Genomic DNA, 17,682 nt, shown 5'->3' with positions numbered 1-17,682 from the left:
AGACTGAGAATACACATCCTGTCTGCTGTACCTGTGTAAGAGTGTGAGCTGCTGACTCACTTCTTGTTCCAGTTCTAAGTTCTTTTTGACCAAAGATGGGGAAGCTTGACAGAGTACCCACTTTTACTGGTGCATAACCAGATCTGGTGTCTGCCTGACAGGCAGCTTTCCAGAGGTGAGGGGACCTGCAGTCTGGTCTGAAGAAACCTTTTTCCTGGCCTTGGATTGCCCGGTGAGTATTGCCTAAACGACGAAGGAAGGAGTGAGACGACCCTTCAGAAGGGGCAGACTGTTGGTGTGTACAAGAGCGGCTGACCCTGGTGATGTTCACCACAGGGAGGTCCAGCGGTTAACCATGGTACTATGGTTTGTCCACCAAATTCAAGATGAGTTTGCCTGCCCTGCCTCCAACTCAAAGCCCGTTCCTGAACCGGAGTGGTGTGTCTGCTGCATTGCTTAAGTGTGCCAGAGTGAATCCTGCCAACACAGCTGTCACAGCTGTGGCACTAGACCATGTAGAACCAATCGGCCTGCAGCACCAAAGAAGGAATCGGTGTTGATTTGCAGCACTGGTTTGTGTGTCCAAAGTGACCACTGTTAGCATGTCAAACACATTTACATCGGCAGCACCATTAGGCCCATGAAAGAAAGAATTCAGGAGCACATTCTGCTATCAGAAATGACAACAGGAATTATCTTTTAGCAGTGCATTTTATTACTTGCCATGGGTCTGGCGAATTGCCGTAAGATTCCACAGCATCGGGGTGGCCCAGGATCATCCGCGAGGAGGTGATAGGACACAAGTGTTGAGGAAATTGGAGACAAGCTAGATAACAAAACCTAGGGCCGTAGACTTCGGTTTCAACACAATGATTAAATATTGGATCAGATTATTTGGGTTTCTGCATAAATGAATGGACACACTTTTATGAGAAAACGATCTGTATCTCTGCTTATCCGAACATATGGAGAGAGTCACCCTTGTTGTCAGCAACACCGGTATATATGTATAAAAATACATTTTCCATCTCATGTGTCTGCAATTTTACATCTTACATGTATGGTTATATATCGATGTCAACATTGTAATGAAAAAGGTGTGTTTATGTTCTACTTGCAACTATAACTGTTAAACAAGTTACTTACTTTCAGTAACGATGTATTTGAAAGAGACATATGTAGTTATAGATTCCTTACCTTTAGAATTACCCTCAGGCGTCAGACTGGATCCGGAGAATTTTTTCGTAGCAGTATCCCTGCGCGTCGGTAGGTGGAGTCAGTCGACTCCACATCCGTCGTCGGCTTCGTAGCCGCCGGGATGACGTTGCAGTGTCTACTTTGATGCCACCCCTATGCACTGACGTCAGTTCTGTCAAGACTTTCCACGTAGGAAGCGCAGAGCCATGCAAGACACTGACCACTGGTGTGCCACAACTAAGGCCCCATAAGGGAGTCCCTATCCCTATAAGTCAGTTCGCAGAACGGGGAGGATGGGTGGGGTGGTAAGGAATCTATAACTACATATGTCTCTTACAGATACATTGTTATCGAAGGTAAGTAACTTGTTCATCTTAGAATAGATACCCCAGAAATGCCAACCCTGGAGGTGGGTCTGCAAACTAGGTTCACACCAGGAAGTCCTGGAGAACAGAACGGCCAAAAAAGCTGTCTCTCCAGTCTTGGCTATCCAGGCAGTAAGGTTTTCGGAACGTGTGCAGCGATGCCCACATAGCCGCCTGACAGATGTCAATCAGGGGAACTTCAAGCCCCAAGGCAGTAGTGGCTGCCGTCGCCCTGGTAGAGGAGGCGCGCAGTCCCACTGGAGGTTCCTTCTTCACCAAAGAATATCAGATTTTGATGCATAGGACAACCCATCGAGAGATGGTATGTTTATGCACGGCCCGACCTTTCTGCCCACATAACCCACGAAGAGTTGATTGTCCAACGGGAAATCTTTAGTGCGGTCAAGGTAGAAGAACAGCGCACGTTTTGGGTGCAGACAGTGGAGCCTCTCCTCCTCTTTGGAAGGGTGTGGAGGCAGGAAGAAGGTGGGGAATGTGATGGTCTGTCCTATGTGGAAAGAGGTAACCCCTTTGGGCAGAAAAGAAGGCCTAGTAAGAAGGACCACTTTGTCCGGATGAACAGCAAGAAAAGGAGGCTTGGAGGACAGAGCCTGACGCTCGCCCACCCTGCGGGCAGAGGTGATGGCGAGCAGCAAATCAGTCTGTAAAGTAAGAAGACGAAGAGGACAATTATGTAGTGGCTCGAAGTGAGCAGACATAAGATAAGCGAGTGCAAGATTCAAGTCCCATTGGGGCATTACGAAAGGTAGAAAGAGATGAGAAATGCCCTTCAGGAATCTATTTACAATAGGGGACTTGAAAAGAGAAGGCTATTCAGTAAGGCGAAGAAAGGCCGAAATGTCCGAAAGATAGCCTTTAAGGGTGCCCAGAGCAAAGCCCTGCTAAGCCAAAGATAGAATGAAGAGGAGAACCTCTGGAAGAGGGGCAAAAAGGGGATCCACAACCTTTGCTGTGCACCATGCCACAAATTTGTTCTATCTACAGGCGTATACCGTTTTAGTGGAGGGCCGCCTGGCTGCCAAGAAGACAGCTTTCGACCTTCCTCCCGAAGTCTGTAACATCAACTGTCGCCGCTCAATCCCCACGCAAGGAGGTGGAGGCTGGACAGGTTCGGGAGGAGGACCGTCCCCTGCTGCTGCGACAGAAGATCCTTCCAAAGAGGCAGTCTGATCGGAGGATCGATGGCCAATTTCAAGAGATCGGGGTACCAGACACTTTGTGCCCAGTCCGGAGCCACAAGAACAACTTGGGCCCGGTCGCACTTGATCTTCTTCAGCACTGGTGGGAAGTGGTACAGGCGGAAAGGCGAACAGGAGGCCGCAACTCCAGTCGCGAGGAAAAGCGTAGCTGAGCGAGTGACGCCTTGGAAACTTCAACGTGCAGAACAGCTGATATTGCACGTTCACTTCGGTGGTGAACAGATCTAACCAAGGCTCTCCCCACTGCTGAAAGAGACCTTGCACCCCCTCCGAGTGAAGACGCCATTCGTGATCCATCATGCACCGGCAGATGAGTTTGTGTGCCCTGGGATTCAGGGAACATGCCAGGTGTTGAACCACCAGGGATATGCCCTGATGTTCCAGCCATGTCCAAAGGTGTAGAGCCTCTTGACATAGGGTCCATGACCCCTCCCTGCCCTGTTTGTTGCAGTACCACATGGCGGTGGTGTTGTCCGTGAACACCTGCGCTACTCTTCCTTTGACAGAAGGAAGGAATGCCTTCAATGCAAGACGGATCGCCCGAAGCTCCAGAAGGTTGATGTGGAGCCCAGACTCCCCTGGAGACCAGAGAACCCGGATCTCTGCCTCTCCCATGTGGCCGCCCCATCCGAGGAGTGATGCAGATGCATCAGTCACCACTGTGAACTTTGGTTGGGGAAGGGGGAGGGATCTGACGTTGACCCAATTCTGGTTTGTGAGCCACCATTGCAACTGATATGCAGTCCCCTCTGACATATGGACAACGTCGGAAAGATTACACTGATGCTGTGCCCACTGGAACCATCTGGCGTGATCCACCAGCAGGATGCAGGAGGCCATGAGGACCAGCAGCCTCAGGGTCATTATCACCGAAATCCGGGATAGAGGCTGAAACATCGGTATCATAGCCTGAATATCCTGGACCCGCTTCTTGGGAGGATAAACCCGAAACTGCAAGGTATCCAGAACTGCTCCGATGCAAAGGAGCTTCCGTGAGGGAATCAGGTGCGACTTCGGCACGTTGATAGTGAACCCCAGCGAATGCAGGTCCACCGTAGTCTGGAGGTGGGAGACGACAGCCTGGGGCGAGCCCGCCTTCAACAGCCAGACGTCAAGAAAGGGGGAAGACTAGAACCCCTGATCTGCGCCGATGAGCTGCAACCACCGCCATCACCTTAATGAACAACGAGGGGTACTGGTAAGGCTAAAAGGGAGCATGGTAATTTGAAAATGCTTGTGGCCTATAGTAAACCATAGGTAACGCCTGTGGGCTGGCAGGACGGGGATGTGGAAACAGGTGTCTTGAAAGTCCAATGCTACCATCCAGTCTCCGGGATCGAGGGCAGAAAGGACCTGAGCCAACGTGAGCATTTTGAACTGCTCCTTCCGGAGGAAGCGGTTGAAGGCCCTGAGGTCTAAGATAGGACGCAGGACTTTGTCCTTCTTGGGTTCCAGAAAGTAGTGGGAATAGCAACCACAACCTACTCCTGGCACAGGGACTCTCTCGATAGCTTCCTTGGCCAAGAGAGCCGCAACTTCCTGGCGGAGAAGGGCCAAGTGATCCTCCGACATGCGATGGAGTGCTGGTGGCATGGAGGGAGGGGTAGTCTTGGAGGGGAGGGAATAGCCCCTTCAGACTATTTGCAAAACCCACCTGTCAGACGTGATGTTGTGCCAGTGGGGGAGGTGATGGTGAATCCTGGCCATGAAAGGTCGAACAAGGAAGGTTTGGAGGCTGCTGCATGGGGGTATGGGAGGACTGGCCCGCCCGCTGGCCCCCAGACCTGCGTCGCTGGGTCCAACGTCTGCGGCCACGCATAAACTGGGTAGCTTGCGTGGCCCTGTGTCTCTATTGGGTGAAATGTGGTGGGGCACCCCTTCCGTAGCCACAAAGGGGGCGGAAGGCAGACTGCTTGGGGCAAGAGGTTGCTGCGATGCCCAAGGATCTGGCCGTAGCCCTAGAATCCTTGAAGCGCTCAACAGGTGACGGCCATCAAAGGGAATGTCCAAAAGGGTGAATTTGACATCCCCCGAAAAACCAGACGTCCTCAACCAGGCGTAGCGCCTCAGGGCAAGCGACTTAGAAAAAGTTCTGCCCAGAGAGTCGGCGGTATCCAGCCCACACCTGATGGTAACTTAGCTGCGTCTCGACCCTCAGCAACTGCGTGGGTGAGCACTGCTTGGGCCTTCTTTGGGCACTGTGGTAGAACTTGCGCAACCGTATCCCACACCGTATGGGTATGACGGCCCAAGAGGCATGCAGTATTCACTGACCGCAGCCCTAACCTGGCGGAAGAAAACATCTTCTTTCCAAGGTGGTCCAGCTTCTTGGATTCCCTTTCTGGGCTTGGACCACCAAGCTCTCGGGGTTGGGTGTTGGGAGAGGAAATGTGGGTCACCTGGGTTCGGGCGTTGGCGTCGGGCAATCAGCCAGACCACAGGAGCCCCTATGCTGGGCTTGGACCAACGGCCCAGAAGGAGTCTGTGAGGGCTTTATTAACGGTAGCAGGGGCTCCGAAGAGGCCGCTGCCAGTTGAAGCACCTCAGTCAGGAGGTTAGCCCTGACTGCCGTAGGAAGCTCAAGACCCAAGGCCTCAGCTGCCCTACACAACACCACTGCGTAGGAAGCTCCCTCCTCCGTAGCCACGGTAAGGGGTGAGAGCATGCCAAGGTCTGGGGAGGTATCCAAACCACTGGCATCACCCAACAACTCTCGCCAGTCCGGCAAGCAGGTCAGCTAAAAGGTCAATAGACCAGTTCCGGTCCTCCTCACCCTCATCTGGCAGCCACTCAGGGCGATATGGAATGCCATGGATGAACAGCGGTACAAAAGTACCCACAGATGTCGGGCGACGTCGGTCCGGCACTGAGTCCAAGTCGGGGATGAGGCCGGGGTTGATGCCAGGTGGGGGTACAACCGGCGTCGGGGGCGTTGTCACTGGAATCGGTGCCGGGGAAGGTACCGTGAGGACAACTGGCACTGATCCGGATCCAGGCCGGGGACGGAGCCACAGGCATCGAAGGCCCAGGACCCCCAGCCGAGTCCGTGGGACCTGAAGGCACGGTTGCGGTGTCGGGTTGCCCATAAATGCTGTGAAGCGCTTCGTAAAAAGCTCGAAGCTGGGCAGGGTCGCACAGGCTCCGGGAAAGGGAGGGAAGCACAACGCCATCCCAGGAGCGGGCTCCGAAGATGGAGATGGAGAGCGACGATGCTCCGGGTCCCACGTCGCATTGGCCGACGGACGGGGAGTAGGCTAGAGCGACGATACTTCTTCACCTTCTTCTTGTGCTTCGACTTACCCGATGAGTGCAAAGACTTTGAAGACGAGTGGTGGTGGCTCCACAATTGGTCCCGGGACCTTTCTCTCGACCGGGACCTCAAACGACGTGGAGTGGACTGCCGGGCCTCCAAGAGCTTTTGAAGACGAGTGGTGGTGGCTCCACAATTGGTCCCGGGACCTTTCTCTCGACCGGGACCTCAAACGACGTGGAGTGGACTGACGGGCCTCCAAGAGCTTTTGGGACCGCTCCTGCAAAAACCTCGGATTCATAATCCAGCAGTCAAAGCACGACTTCCGAGTCGTGGTCGCGCTCCAGGCACCAGAGCCACATGAGGTACGGTTCGGTGACTGACATCAGCTTGTCACAGGAGTCTCAAGGCTTGAAGCCAGTCTGATGATGGGATATCCCTCGTGCACCAGGAGTCAAAGAGTCAAACAAGATGTCGACAAAAGTCGAAAAGGGGCACACTCTCTGCGGATCTGCGCTGGCTGGCATGGAAAAAGAAAGAACTGACTAAGTAGACACTGCAACGTCATCCTGGCGACCACAACGCAGACAACGGACGCGGAGTCGACCAACACCACCTACCTACACGCAGGGGTACTGCTACAACAAAAATTATCCAGATCCAGTCTGATGCCTGGGGGTAATTCTAATGGTAAGGAATCTATAAATACAGTCTCTTTCAGATACAGGGAAATTGAAGCCTTTGTTACTTTCTACTGAGCCGAGTTCCTCTTCTTAAAGAGCCGGTCACGTGACTGGGCTACGCATGTGTGTATACCAACCGAAATTTGGACAGTGCCGGTAAGTTTCAGTTACTGGGCAGATAGGTGTCGGCAATACGTTAGGGGTTTGAAGGGTACTCCACTAGACACTGATTAGCGCCTTACTGTGTGCTTTTTTACAATTTCTTTAGTCACCGGAGAGCACGGCTACTACTGGCTCATCATAGCCAACAACAAAGCACGCTTTAGTTTTCAGCGCTGCTACATGACTTTAGGTAAGAGGGTATTACTGCTTTCTTGTATATAATTGTGTATCATTGTTGCCCAAACAGTATTATTGCTAGCGCCGAGACACGCCCGTTGGAGGACGCCGTGCGCTCTATAAATGGTAATAATTATAATAATAATGTCTACATCAGTGTTTTACAGGCGATTACTTATAAAGCAACGTATCACAGAATTACAGATACGCTCTTGTGGGGTGGTAACAAAATATGACCTGTTTGCAGGCCAGTGTCGGGGGAAACTTTTTTCACGTTGCATTTATCACGTCCTTGGTGATCATCTGCTTGTTATATTTAATGACAATAGGTTAGCAACTTATTGGTACTTGTGTTGCTGTAACTCTGATGAAGCTTAGATTTTATTACCTTAAAATGAATACTTCTTATGCCATTTGATATGTCGCTTTCACAACATTTACAATAGGTAAGTAACTTATTGGTACTTGTGTTGCCGTAACTCCGATGAAGCTTAGATTTTACTCAATTCAAACTAATACTTCTTATGCCATTAGATACGTCGCTTTCACAAAATGTTTTAGCCGATTGTTTCTTTTCCATTTCAGTGTCTTTACTGTGTACTCTGTTCTAAATATGATCACATCCCATTACATAAAGTTGGGAAAATTGTCACAACTGATGCCTGTCCTCCGGGCACCGAGGCACAGTGGGAAACTTGAGGAAATATATAAATTTGAGCGTTACTGTCCCGCGAAATTTTGAGGTATTTAAACCCATTGGTATATATTTTAGATTGTGGAATTTGGGACATCGTGTTTTGGGCTTTATTGCCGTATAGGTCCTATAAATCTAACGCTATGGTGTCTCTTGCCTTAGAATCTTTGGGGTGACTCACTGAAATGTCTTGGTTTTCCCTCATCTTCCTATTTTTATCTATGCACATTTAAATAGTCAAGTGACTACTTAGGGGCCATTACTAAGATCTTTACTTTTCTGGTTACTCTACAAACTGCACTCCTGGCTGCTTGCATGTTGACTTCATCTTTTTTACAATCTCTTTGATTGTTTTCTAAAAATTCAGCCCACCTGTTTCCTTTCTTTTGTTCTATGAATAACTCAGAACACTTTATCAACATGCTGATATTCTATTGTAAGAAACAACTGACTTTTTAAACTTACAACCTTGAAAAAGTCGTCTTACGACGAAACACGTGTCAGCTGTCTTTTCCTCTGATTACAAGTGATTTGAATATTTAAAAAATAAAAGCATTTGTAGGAGAGTAGGATCTGCTTCACATGGGTACCCCCACTTTTTGCTGGTGTTTCACTGTTTTTCGACCTTAGTCTGGCTGTGGCCCTGCTAATCAGGACCACAGCCTAGCTGCTTCCTCTCTAAAATGGTTTGCATGTACATTAGGTACATATCTAATTGGATTCTGGGGTGCCTTAGAAGCCCCTAGTATATGGTATACTATGTACCTGGGGCATAGGTACCTCAGAGGCCTACCAGGGGCTGAAGCAAGTATTATGCCACCCCTGGGCAGCACTCCAAAATGGCACCACAGGTCTGCTACTGCAGCCTGGGTAAGGGTGTGCTTGCACCCCTTACAGTGGTATAGGCTACCTATATCACTACCATTGCACACACATATAAAACCTATAAGTCACTCCTATGGCAGGCCTTTACAATCCTGAAGGCAGAGTGCTTGGTTTTTATGTGAGAGGGTGCCCCTGCATGAGCAGAGCCCCTCTGCAGCGTTCGGAGTATCTCCTCTGATACTGTTGGTGGTGCAGCTGGACCATATACTCTTAAGTGCATTATAACCTCGCGGTAAATGCTAACTTTGGGATGGCTGCACGGAAACATGTCGTGTTTGGTGTCAAAAGCTTTGGAATACTACCCCCCCCCCCCCCGGTTCTGGTGGCAGGGGTAGCATTCCATCCTTCTAGAGGGAGAGACATGTTCACACTGGTCTAACCCGGTAGGACTTTCTACAGACCTGGCATCACAAAATGGATGCCTCTGCCACAGACACGGGTCTGGCCTCCTGCTGCTGACCGAAACTCTGGCAGGGGAGGCCTGGACAACAAGTTTCCTGTCCCAGGGAGGTGTAACCACCTCCCCAGACAGGCAGATGTGTATTGGGGCTGGGCGGGAGCACTCTCTGGTGCTTTGAAGACCTGCACTGGGGGCACATTTGGTGTCCCTGTGCATAGTCCAGTTCAAACCAGTTGCAGGGGCTACCTGCCCCTGCTCTGACGTGAAACTGTACAAAGGAAATGGGTGTAACCAGCCCTCTTTCCAAACCCTCCCATAGGTGGGTACCTAGAGTATGTCCAACCCCCAAACTTAGTATAAGTATGGGAACCCAATCCTTGCGACTTTAGATACCCTGGACGAAACTCTGCAATATATATCCTGGACCTTCGACGTAGAAGACTGAAGAAATCTCTCTTGGGGTCAAGGAGTGACTCCCCTGCTTGTCAATATGTAGTGATGCACTGAGGGCTGTGACGGAGAGGGAGCTGGAGGCGACGCCAGGGGTCTGTTTGTTGCATTGGTTCCCGCACACTGCCAAGACTAAGGTTACCAGCCGGTTCATTGACCTGGGACTGGTCCTGGCCAAACGGGAACTCACTTCCCATTGGAAGACGAGGCAAGGGCCTAACCATAGGGAGGTGGTGAAGTGGGCGGGCAGCGAGGGGAGTTATAGGCTGTGCATGGCTAGGCGGAATGGAAGTGAGAAGTCACAGGAAATGGCCCGGGCATGGGTGGCACTCCTAGAACTATTCAAACAGCCGGTTGACGATGGAGAGGAAGGACCTGAGGAGGGGGATACGGCAGGAGACTCATGAGACTCTCTTCAGGTTCATGGGAATGCAGGGTGAGGGAAGGATTCTGGGCCCGAGATAGGCAGCTACCTCCTGACCTTTTATTATACTTGCGGTTGTGCTCTGTAAGAGGGGAATCCGTCAAATGGCGTGGGAGGTTTCAGGTTTCAGAGTTCACTTGTCAACGTTAGATATTGGCGACATGCTTTGTGGACGAACTGTATTACGACGCAGATGCCTTATGAGAAGAGGGATATGTTGCTGGGCTCTGAACAGCGGATTGGTCAATTTACTGCATTCTGATTCACTTGGGCGGCCTGGCAATGGGCAGGGAGTTTGAATATGTTACCCTGTGAAACTCAATAAAAGTCTGTTAAAAAAAAAGAGGAGTGACTCCCCTGCTTGGCAGGCACCAAAGAAGCAACTGACCGGTCTGCATCGCTGAAGTTCCCGACGGACGCCAAAGTCTTTGCATCACCAGAGGTGGATTTCCAGACTTCCCCGAGGCTACCCTGAGTCCACAGCAAAGCTTAGGCCAGTGGCTATCGTGGGTGATGTGGGACCGTGACCCCTGGACACCGTGAATTTTTGCAGCAACACTATCTTCTGGGCCTTCCTCGAACTTGTGCTTTGGGCTCCGAGTAGCCCCAGCATTGAGCACCTCCTGCACCGAAGATTGCTGGCCTCCACTCCTCGAGTGACCCGTGGGCCAGTTTCAAGTGCGACCGCTCGAGGCTCCTTCGCGATCACTAGCCCGTTGGCTAGTAGGTCCTCACAAAGGCAACTCCTCTTCTAATTGGGCTTTCCTGGTTGCTCCAGACATGCCCCGACTTATCCTCGCTGGGTAAGTCCCTCAAACCTTGCTGGTCTGCACCGCAGTCCTTTCTCTGATTTCCAGTGACTTGCCGTTGCCAAGGCTTGTTGGGTCCAATCTGGTCGCCGACACCGCAGCACTTGACAGACTTCATGGGACAGCTCGAATCCAGCTCCTGGTCATCATCGGCGCCTCCTGGACCTCGTGGCTGAAGAGTCAAGACACCCATCAACTCACCTGAAGCACCCGACATCTGTGGGCATTGGTCCATCCTGCCCTTGGTCACTGGCTAGTGACCCAGACTCTGTCCCCTCTGCTTTCAGGTTCCTTACATCCTAGATCCAGGCTTGGATCTCTTCGGACACTTCTCCTCTTCACGGCAGCAGCACTTCTTCGCCAGCTCCCATTGAAATCGACGACGCGACCCGGCACCAAAAGACACCTATGCACCCGGCTTCCCTGGGTGAGGTAACTCAAGTTCTCCGGTGCTCTCGTGGGTGCAAGTCATAGAACTTCCTAAGTCCAAAAGGGTTTGGTCCTGACTCGATTAGAAGTGTCCCTAATCTTTAAATTTCCAACAGCGACAGTGTCCATAGAAGCTAACGGGAACCCGCAGTTGTGTTTACACACTGCACACAGTCCCCGTGGGTCCCCTGTGTCACTACCTTGGGTGGTTCCTTGGGGTCCCAGCGATTCTACAGGCTCTAGGCCTTGTGTCTAGTTCAGTCGTGGTTCTTATACCACTTTATTGGTATATGGTTTGGTACGCCCCTAGGGCCCAAACGTGTATTTGTGCTATTACTGTTGATTGCTAACCTGTAAATTAAGTACTTAGAACTCCAGTCTCATAAAGAGACTAGAGGGGTGTGTTTTATCCTAAATACATATATTTTGAATATATTGTGAGTAACTAGGGTAATAGTAATCCCTCATCTGGGATGAGCCGCACCTATAGTTGATGATATCAGTCAATACTTAGGTAGTCAATAGCGTAGTTACAATTCAAAAAGTGTGGGGTGCTGGGTACACTGACAGCACTGATTACCCGACAGTGCTGGCGGCAAGTAAACAAGAAAGCTGCACACACCCATCAACGTTCTCAGTAATAGCGCTCCCTCGTACAGTTACATTTGGCGTTCTTCGCCCAAAGTACAACTAGTAAATGGTTAGAATATCTTAATGGCACAACTTGAACAAAACTAAGATATTGTGATGTTGTATTCTTTCAATAAAATCTCCACTCCTGATGTGTATTCGTCTTCTTTATTTCTTATAAAGAGTTTTCCAACAAGAAGTAGAGATAAAGCCAACACGTGTTTCGTCTGTACCATAATGCGTAATCAGACTTTTTCAAGGCTGGAAAAGACGAAACTTTACATAGTATGTGAGCCTACACAAGCAAGTGAACATAACATAATATTTAACCAGTATGAATTAAAATCCTGCCCCTATTTTTAATAGACAAGAAAAATACGGAAGAAGAAGAGAAAGGAAAAAAAGCTGCACAAAGACCTATGCCACAGTGAAAACGGGTCAAATGCAAAAAGCAACCCAGAAGTAGAAATTCAATGCAGTATAGTTGCACCACGTGAAGAGAAAAAGAAGTCCATAGAGATCATCTACCACTATATATATCAATCTGTGATGCCCGATAGGAACACGAAAACACCCACCAATGACACGAGTCAGAGCAAGTCTCAGTGGTCATCTGATGGTCAACTTTCAGATGTCCAGACAAAAAAGGAGGAATAAAGGAGCTGTCAAACAGAAAGAGAGTATGAGACCTTAAATCGGATCAATCATGTAGTAATTCCAAAAGAACATCGAACCTGAACTATATGGTTCAATAACCAGTTGCAGTCATGAAAACCCAGATTCCTATACATGCCAGGGGATCTATCTGCCTACATATTGTGGCTGGTATTCTATACAATTCACTACGTGTTCACTATTATGCCAACACTAGTAGCTTAATTACAGTATGTCACTCATAGTCCCACGATAGATAAAAACGAATCCTCCCAGAAAAGGCGGGGAAAACACATTAGCGTTGTGCGATGAATGTTTAAAAATTCTAATTTCACAGAAACATAGTCGTGCTGTCTGGAAAGATGTCGCGTGTCATAGAGCGGAGTCAATAACGTAACATTGTCGGTGTACAAGTAGCAGAAGCATACATGTTAATGTAGTTTAGATGCCAATAACATTGAGGAGATTCACAGAATATGGCACTGAGACAGAACAACATAGCACTCACCAATGTCACGTAATAAACGACCAGAGTAGAGTCAATTAACAAAACAATGGCCGCTAAAGATATTCTAAGCATTTACCATGTGTACCTGGTGTGGTTTCCTTTCATTTAACCATTCAAGAGATTGTAGACTGGTAAACCAAGCTGCTTTACCTTTCTTCGAGACTTAGCCTGAAGGCTGCTCTCCATAGCTACCACTAGGATAGCTTTCAATAAAGGATGCCTTTAATCTATCATTAATGAGGGGTTGTTTGGACTGATACAAGGTGCCCACAAGAACTGGTGGACAGCATATACCAGGCCAACTTCTCACAGCATTTTTAACTACAGACCTACTCGGTGTCTTCATATTTGAACTTGGTTACTACATTTCGGTGCTCTACAAACGTAAGCATTGGACCTGTCGGATTGTTGGACCAAGATTTTTCAATTGTGTGGTGCTTTGGACATATTATCCACCTTCTGGAAAACATTACATCCGGTGTCCTGACCTGGACTACCAGAGGTCAGTGCGCTTGCGTGTTGTATTGTGGACAACAACTCCCTTTTGATCCGAAACACTTTGCTGAAACATACCGCCTACTTGGGGACAAACCTGCCTGGTGATCTTGAGGACACTTTATTGGCGCTGTTGAGAATTTAATACATTTCGCTGACGGATGTATCACACAACATTTTTGAAAATAGATTTGCATATGTGTATATCCTAACTAGAGAAACTATCGGAAACTGAACCGCAAATGAATATGTGATCCAGCAAGAACCCAAGTCATAGGAAGAATGACTTAAGAGCACTCACTGTATCCATCCAAAGGCAGAAAAGCGTAAATTCACGAGGCTCACCTTTGCTGTAAAGTCTGCCTCCTGTAGTGAACCTTGCAAGCTGCCTGACAGCCCCATGGCGGTTGCCCTGTTCATTGTTTCCAACTCAGGTGGGCGAGGCGATGCTCATTACAAGCCTATAAGAGTGGATTTTCTTGCTCCGGCTATAATTAATTGTAGCAAACCGTGTGGGTGTGCTTTCCTCTGGTGCCTACTGAAAGGGACCAGGCACGTCTCTTTGAGCATGTCTAGGTAAAGATGGTAGTACAACGCACTGAAAATCTAGAAACTCCTCGATGTCCTCTTGCGACACCCTCCTCCAGCTGGCTTCTGGTTCATCAGGATTCAGAAGTGGAGGCAAGTAGCATGGCAGAGTTGGTAGCAAATCGCTCCTGTAAGATGCTGGTGCAAGACACATGGGTAGTGGGTGCAAACCTGACAGATGGAACTTAGCACTGAGGACAGAGCCCTTCAGTACTCCCCAGAGAGGACCATATTGCTGCAGATCAGTGACAATGACTCTTCCCACGTGGCATCATGAGGATGAACTGTGCAATCAGACAATGCCACAAGTTCGCCAACGTCTCCTGAATGCTAAAGAAGATGGGCCAGACCCTTGGATAATTGTACTTAATACACCCGAGTGCTCAATGGATGGACCCTGATCCTGTGCTCAATGGATGGACCCTGATCCTGTGCTCAATGGATGGACCCTGATCCTGTGCTCAAGAGATGCCACGTCCCTGAATAGGCTCAGGAACTCAACGATGATGCTGATCAACCATGGAGAACACATTCAATGCAGCCAAACTCACCAAGGCTGCAACATCGGATCCCGTCTCTTCCTGAAGTCGAGGAGCGATGCCTTTTCTCTTTTCACTTTCTCCCTAAAAGAAAAGAAAAGTGCACAAAAAGTGAGAATCTAAGGGGCGATGGCAATATTTCCTGGCATAGAAGATCTTCGATTAGTTACATGGAAATGGCGCAAATGTCACCGCTTCCACAGGTCCCAACACTTCCCTCTCCTCATCCCCTGAAACAAGGGGCAGCTGTCCTCTGAGGTATAATAAGTCACTGTTGCTTGCAAATGCATTAGGTTTGAGTAAGAGAAAACCCAAGCCCCAGCTTATACCCAATAATCAGTTGCAGAAAGATTAGGCGCCTGATTTAGAGAAGGATGGTAGTGGAGAAAGTGCTAAAGACTGAGGAGTCCTCCCTGCACATCTGGTAGTCCAACGGTCCTGTTTATGCACCTGGAGGAGACTCTGGCCCTGCCATAGTGCCGCCGTTGGACATGTTGGCAGCTCCTCAATGTCAAGGGAGCTCCACCATCACCACAGTTGGCAGGACCAACTCCATGTCAGGCTGTCTTAGGAAATGTGGTGGACGTTAAAAGAAATATATGTATAGTGCCCTTCCAGGTGGGATGCAACCCCAGCATCCCACCTGCACAGACAACCTTCTCACACCTTTAGGGATATTCACAATGCCCACATTTGCTGGACATAATTTTCACCAGCAGCGAGGGACATTGTTGGATTCAGTAACTGGAACACATGAATGTATATTCCTCATAATGTCATTCTGCCCCCTTCCCCCTGACTAAGAATTAGACTGTACAGTTTAAGAGCACTTGGTTAAAGGATAGGCACAACCAGACACCTGGAGAAAACCCTGGAGGGCCAGCCTGGCCAGAAGCAGAATCCTTTCTGAGGGACTCATCCAAGGAAACCTACTCACAAAAGCTGGAGTGACAGCCTACTTTGTTGTACCTGGTAAGGTTCTGTGGCAGCTACAGGGCTGCCAAGCACCTGTAAGGTGCCTTTGCTCTAGTCTCAAGAGCTTGAAGTCTCAGAGGCCAGGAATTCATTTGAAAACTAAAGAAACACAGGAAACTGTCCGCAGGGTGCTAGTGCCCTGTGCTGCTTTACTGTCAGGTAAGTTCACCATAAACACAGATACATGATGCAAGGATGAGTACGGCTCCCTCCAGAGCCCGCCATGGATGGTTGTAAGGCCGGGGTTGAACACTGAGGGGGTAGTGAGGAATCCACTGGAGGAAGAGCCACAGATGGAAGTGGAAGTAGAGACATGAATGTCGAGGCTAAAGACACCACACATTGCTATTATTAGTATATGGATCTTTCAGAGCATTATATTACAAGGTGAGGAAACATAGGCGAGGGGTGTGGAGCGAGGGACAGAAGGAGAGGAAATGATCTAACCCACTGCTGGGTGGGCTGCAACAGAGCAGCCATATGGTCGATCCCTGGTGAGGGATATTTAGCGTAAGTTTTACCAGGGAGCTTGAATCTGGCCATAAACAGTTATGCATCTTACGCAAGGGGGCGGCTGCAACAAGTCTGGAGGGATCATCCTCAGCAGACAGACACTGATTATCAGGATATAATATTCTTTCTGCAGTGGTGGCTCCGTTGTGCAGCTTGCCTAAGAGAATTGGCTAGATGGGGAACAGGGTCGTCCTCAAGCTAGGATTAACGAGACGCTGTGCCAGCATTTGCCGTTACTCTTCAAAAGACTCATCACAAATTCTGAATCACCTAGGGAGGCCGAGCTGAGAGCAATCCTTGTCTTTACACAAACCGGTGAGCAGCAGCAAGAGTTGGAGGCCGAGCTGAGAGCAATCCTTGTCTTTACACAAACCGGTGAGCAGCAGCAAGAGTTGGAGGCCGAGCTGAGAGCAATCCTTGTCTTTACACAAACCGGTGAGCAGCAGCAAGAGTTGGAGGCCGAGCTGAGAGCAATCCTTGTCTTTACACAAGCCGGTGAGCAGCAGCAAGAGTTGGAGGCCGAGCTGAGAGCAATCCTTGTCTTTACACAAACCGGTGAGCAGCAGCAAGAGTTGGAGGCCGAGCTGAGAGCAATCCTTGTCTTTACACAAGCCGGTGAGCAGCAGCAAGAGTTGGAGGCAGAGCTGAGAGCAATCCTTGTCTTTACACAAACCGGTGAGCAGCAGCAAGAGTTGGAGGCCGAGCTGAGAGCAATCCTTGTCTTTACGCAAGCCGGTGAGCAGCAGCAAGAGTTGGAGGCCGAGCTGAGAGCAATCCTTGTCTTTACACAAACCGGTGAGCAGCAGCAAGAGTTGGAGGCCGAGCTGAGAGCAATCCTTGTCTTTACACAAACCGGTGAGCAGCAGCAAGAGTTGGAGGCCGAGCTGAGAGCAATCCTTGTCTTTACACAAGCCGGTGAGCAGCAGCAAGAGTTGGAGGCCGAGCTGAGAGCAATCCTTGTCTTTACACAAACCGGTGAGCAGCAGCAAGAGTTGGAGGCCGAGCTGAGAGCAATCCTTGTCTTTACGCAAACCGGTGAGCAGCAGCAAGAGTTGGAGGCCGAGCTGAGAGCAATCCTTGTCTTTACGCAAGCCGGTGAGCAGCAGCAAGAGTTGGAGGCCGAGCTGAGAGCAATCCTTGTCTTTACGCAAGCCGGTGAGCAGCAGCAAGAGTTGGAGGCCGAGCTGAGAGCAATCCTTGTCTTTACACAAGCCGGTGAGCAGCAGCAAGAGTTGGAGGCCGAGCTGAGAACAATCCTTGTCTTTACACAAACCGGTGAGCAGCAGCAAGAGTTGGAGGCCGAGCTGAGAGCAATCCTTGTCTTTACGCAAGCCGGTGAGCAGCAGCAAGAGTTGGAGGCCGAGCTGAGAGCAATCCTTGTCTTTACGCAAGCCGGTGAGCAGCAGCAAGAGTTGGAGGCCGAGCTGAGAGCAATCCTTGTCTTTACACAAACCGGTGAGCAGCAGCAAGAGTTGGAGGCCGAGCTGAGAGCAATCCTTGTCTTTACACAAACCGGTGAGCAGCAGCAAGAGTTGGAGGCTGAACTGTGGAACGAGGAACTGATCAAGGCTAGTCAGGAAATGTCAAGGGGCCTTCAACCTCCCAGCCGACTTATACCACAGATTTTCAGGACAA

At 49.6% G+C, this 17,682-nt stretch overlaps 1 protein-coding gene across 3 annotated transcripts in view; it reads right to left on the bottom strand.

Annotated features, from left to right (window-relative positions):
• Nucleotides 1-17,682, bottom strand: part of LOC146813651 (phosphofurin acidic cluster sorting protein 2-like) — a 1,059,532-nt gene that overhangs the window by 338,281 nt on the left and 703,569 nt on the right. For all 3 annotated transcript variants that reach the window (XM_085610139.1, XM_085610140.1, XM_085610141.1), the window contains one exon: nt 14,572-14,643. In XM_085610139.1, the coding sequence (XP_085466265.1) occupies nt 14,572-14,643 (72 nt within the window). The remainder of the gene's footprint in view (nt 1-14,571; nt 14,644-17,682) is intronic.

Source organism: Triturus cristatus, chromosome 6, assembly GCF_964204655.1.
Source record: "Triturus cristatus chromosome 6, aTriCri1.1, whole genome shotgun sequence".
NCBI classification, from domain to species: Eukaryota; Metazoa; Chordata; class Amphibia; order Caudata; family Salamandridae; genus Triturus; species Triturus cristatus.
The sequence above is the reverse complement of the archived record's forward strand: the minus strand, read 5'-3'. Positions and strand labels throughout refer to the sequence as shown.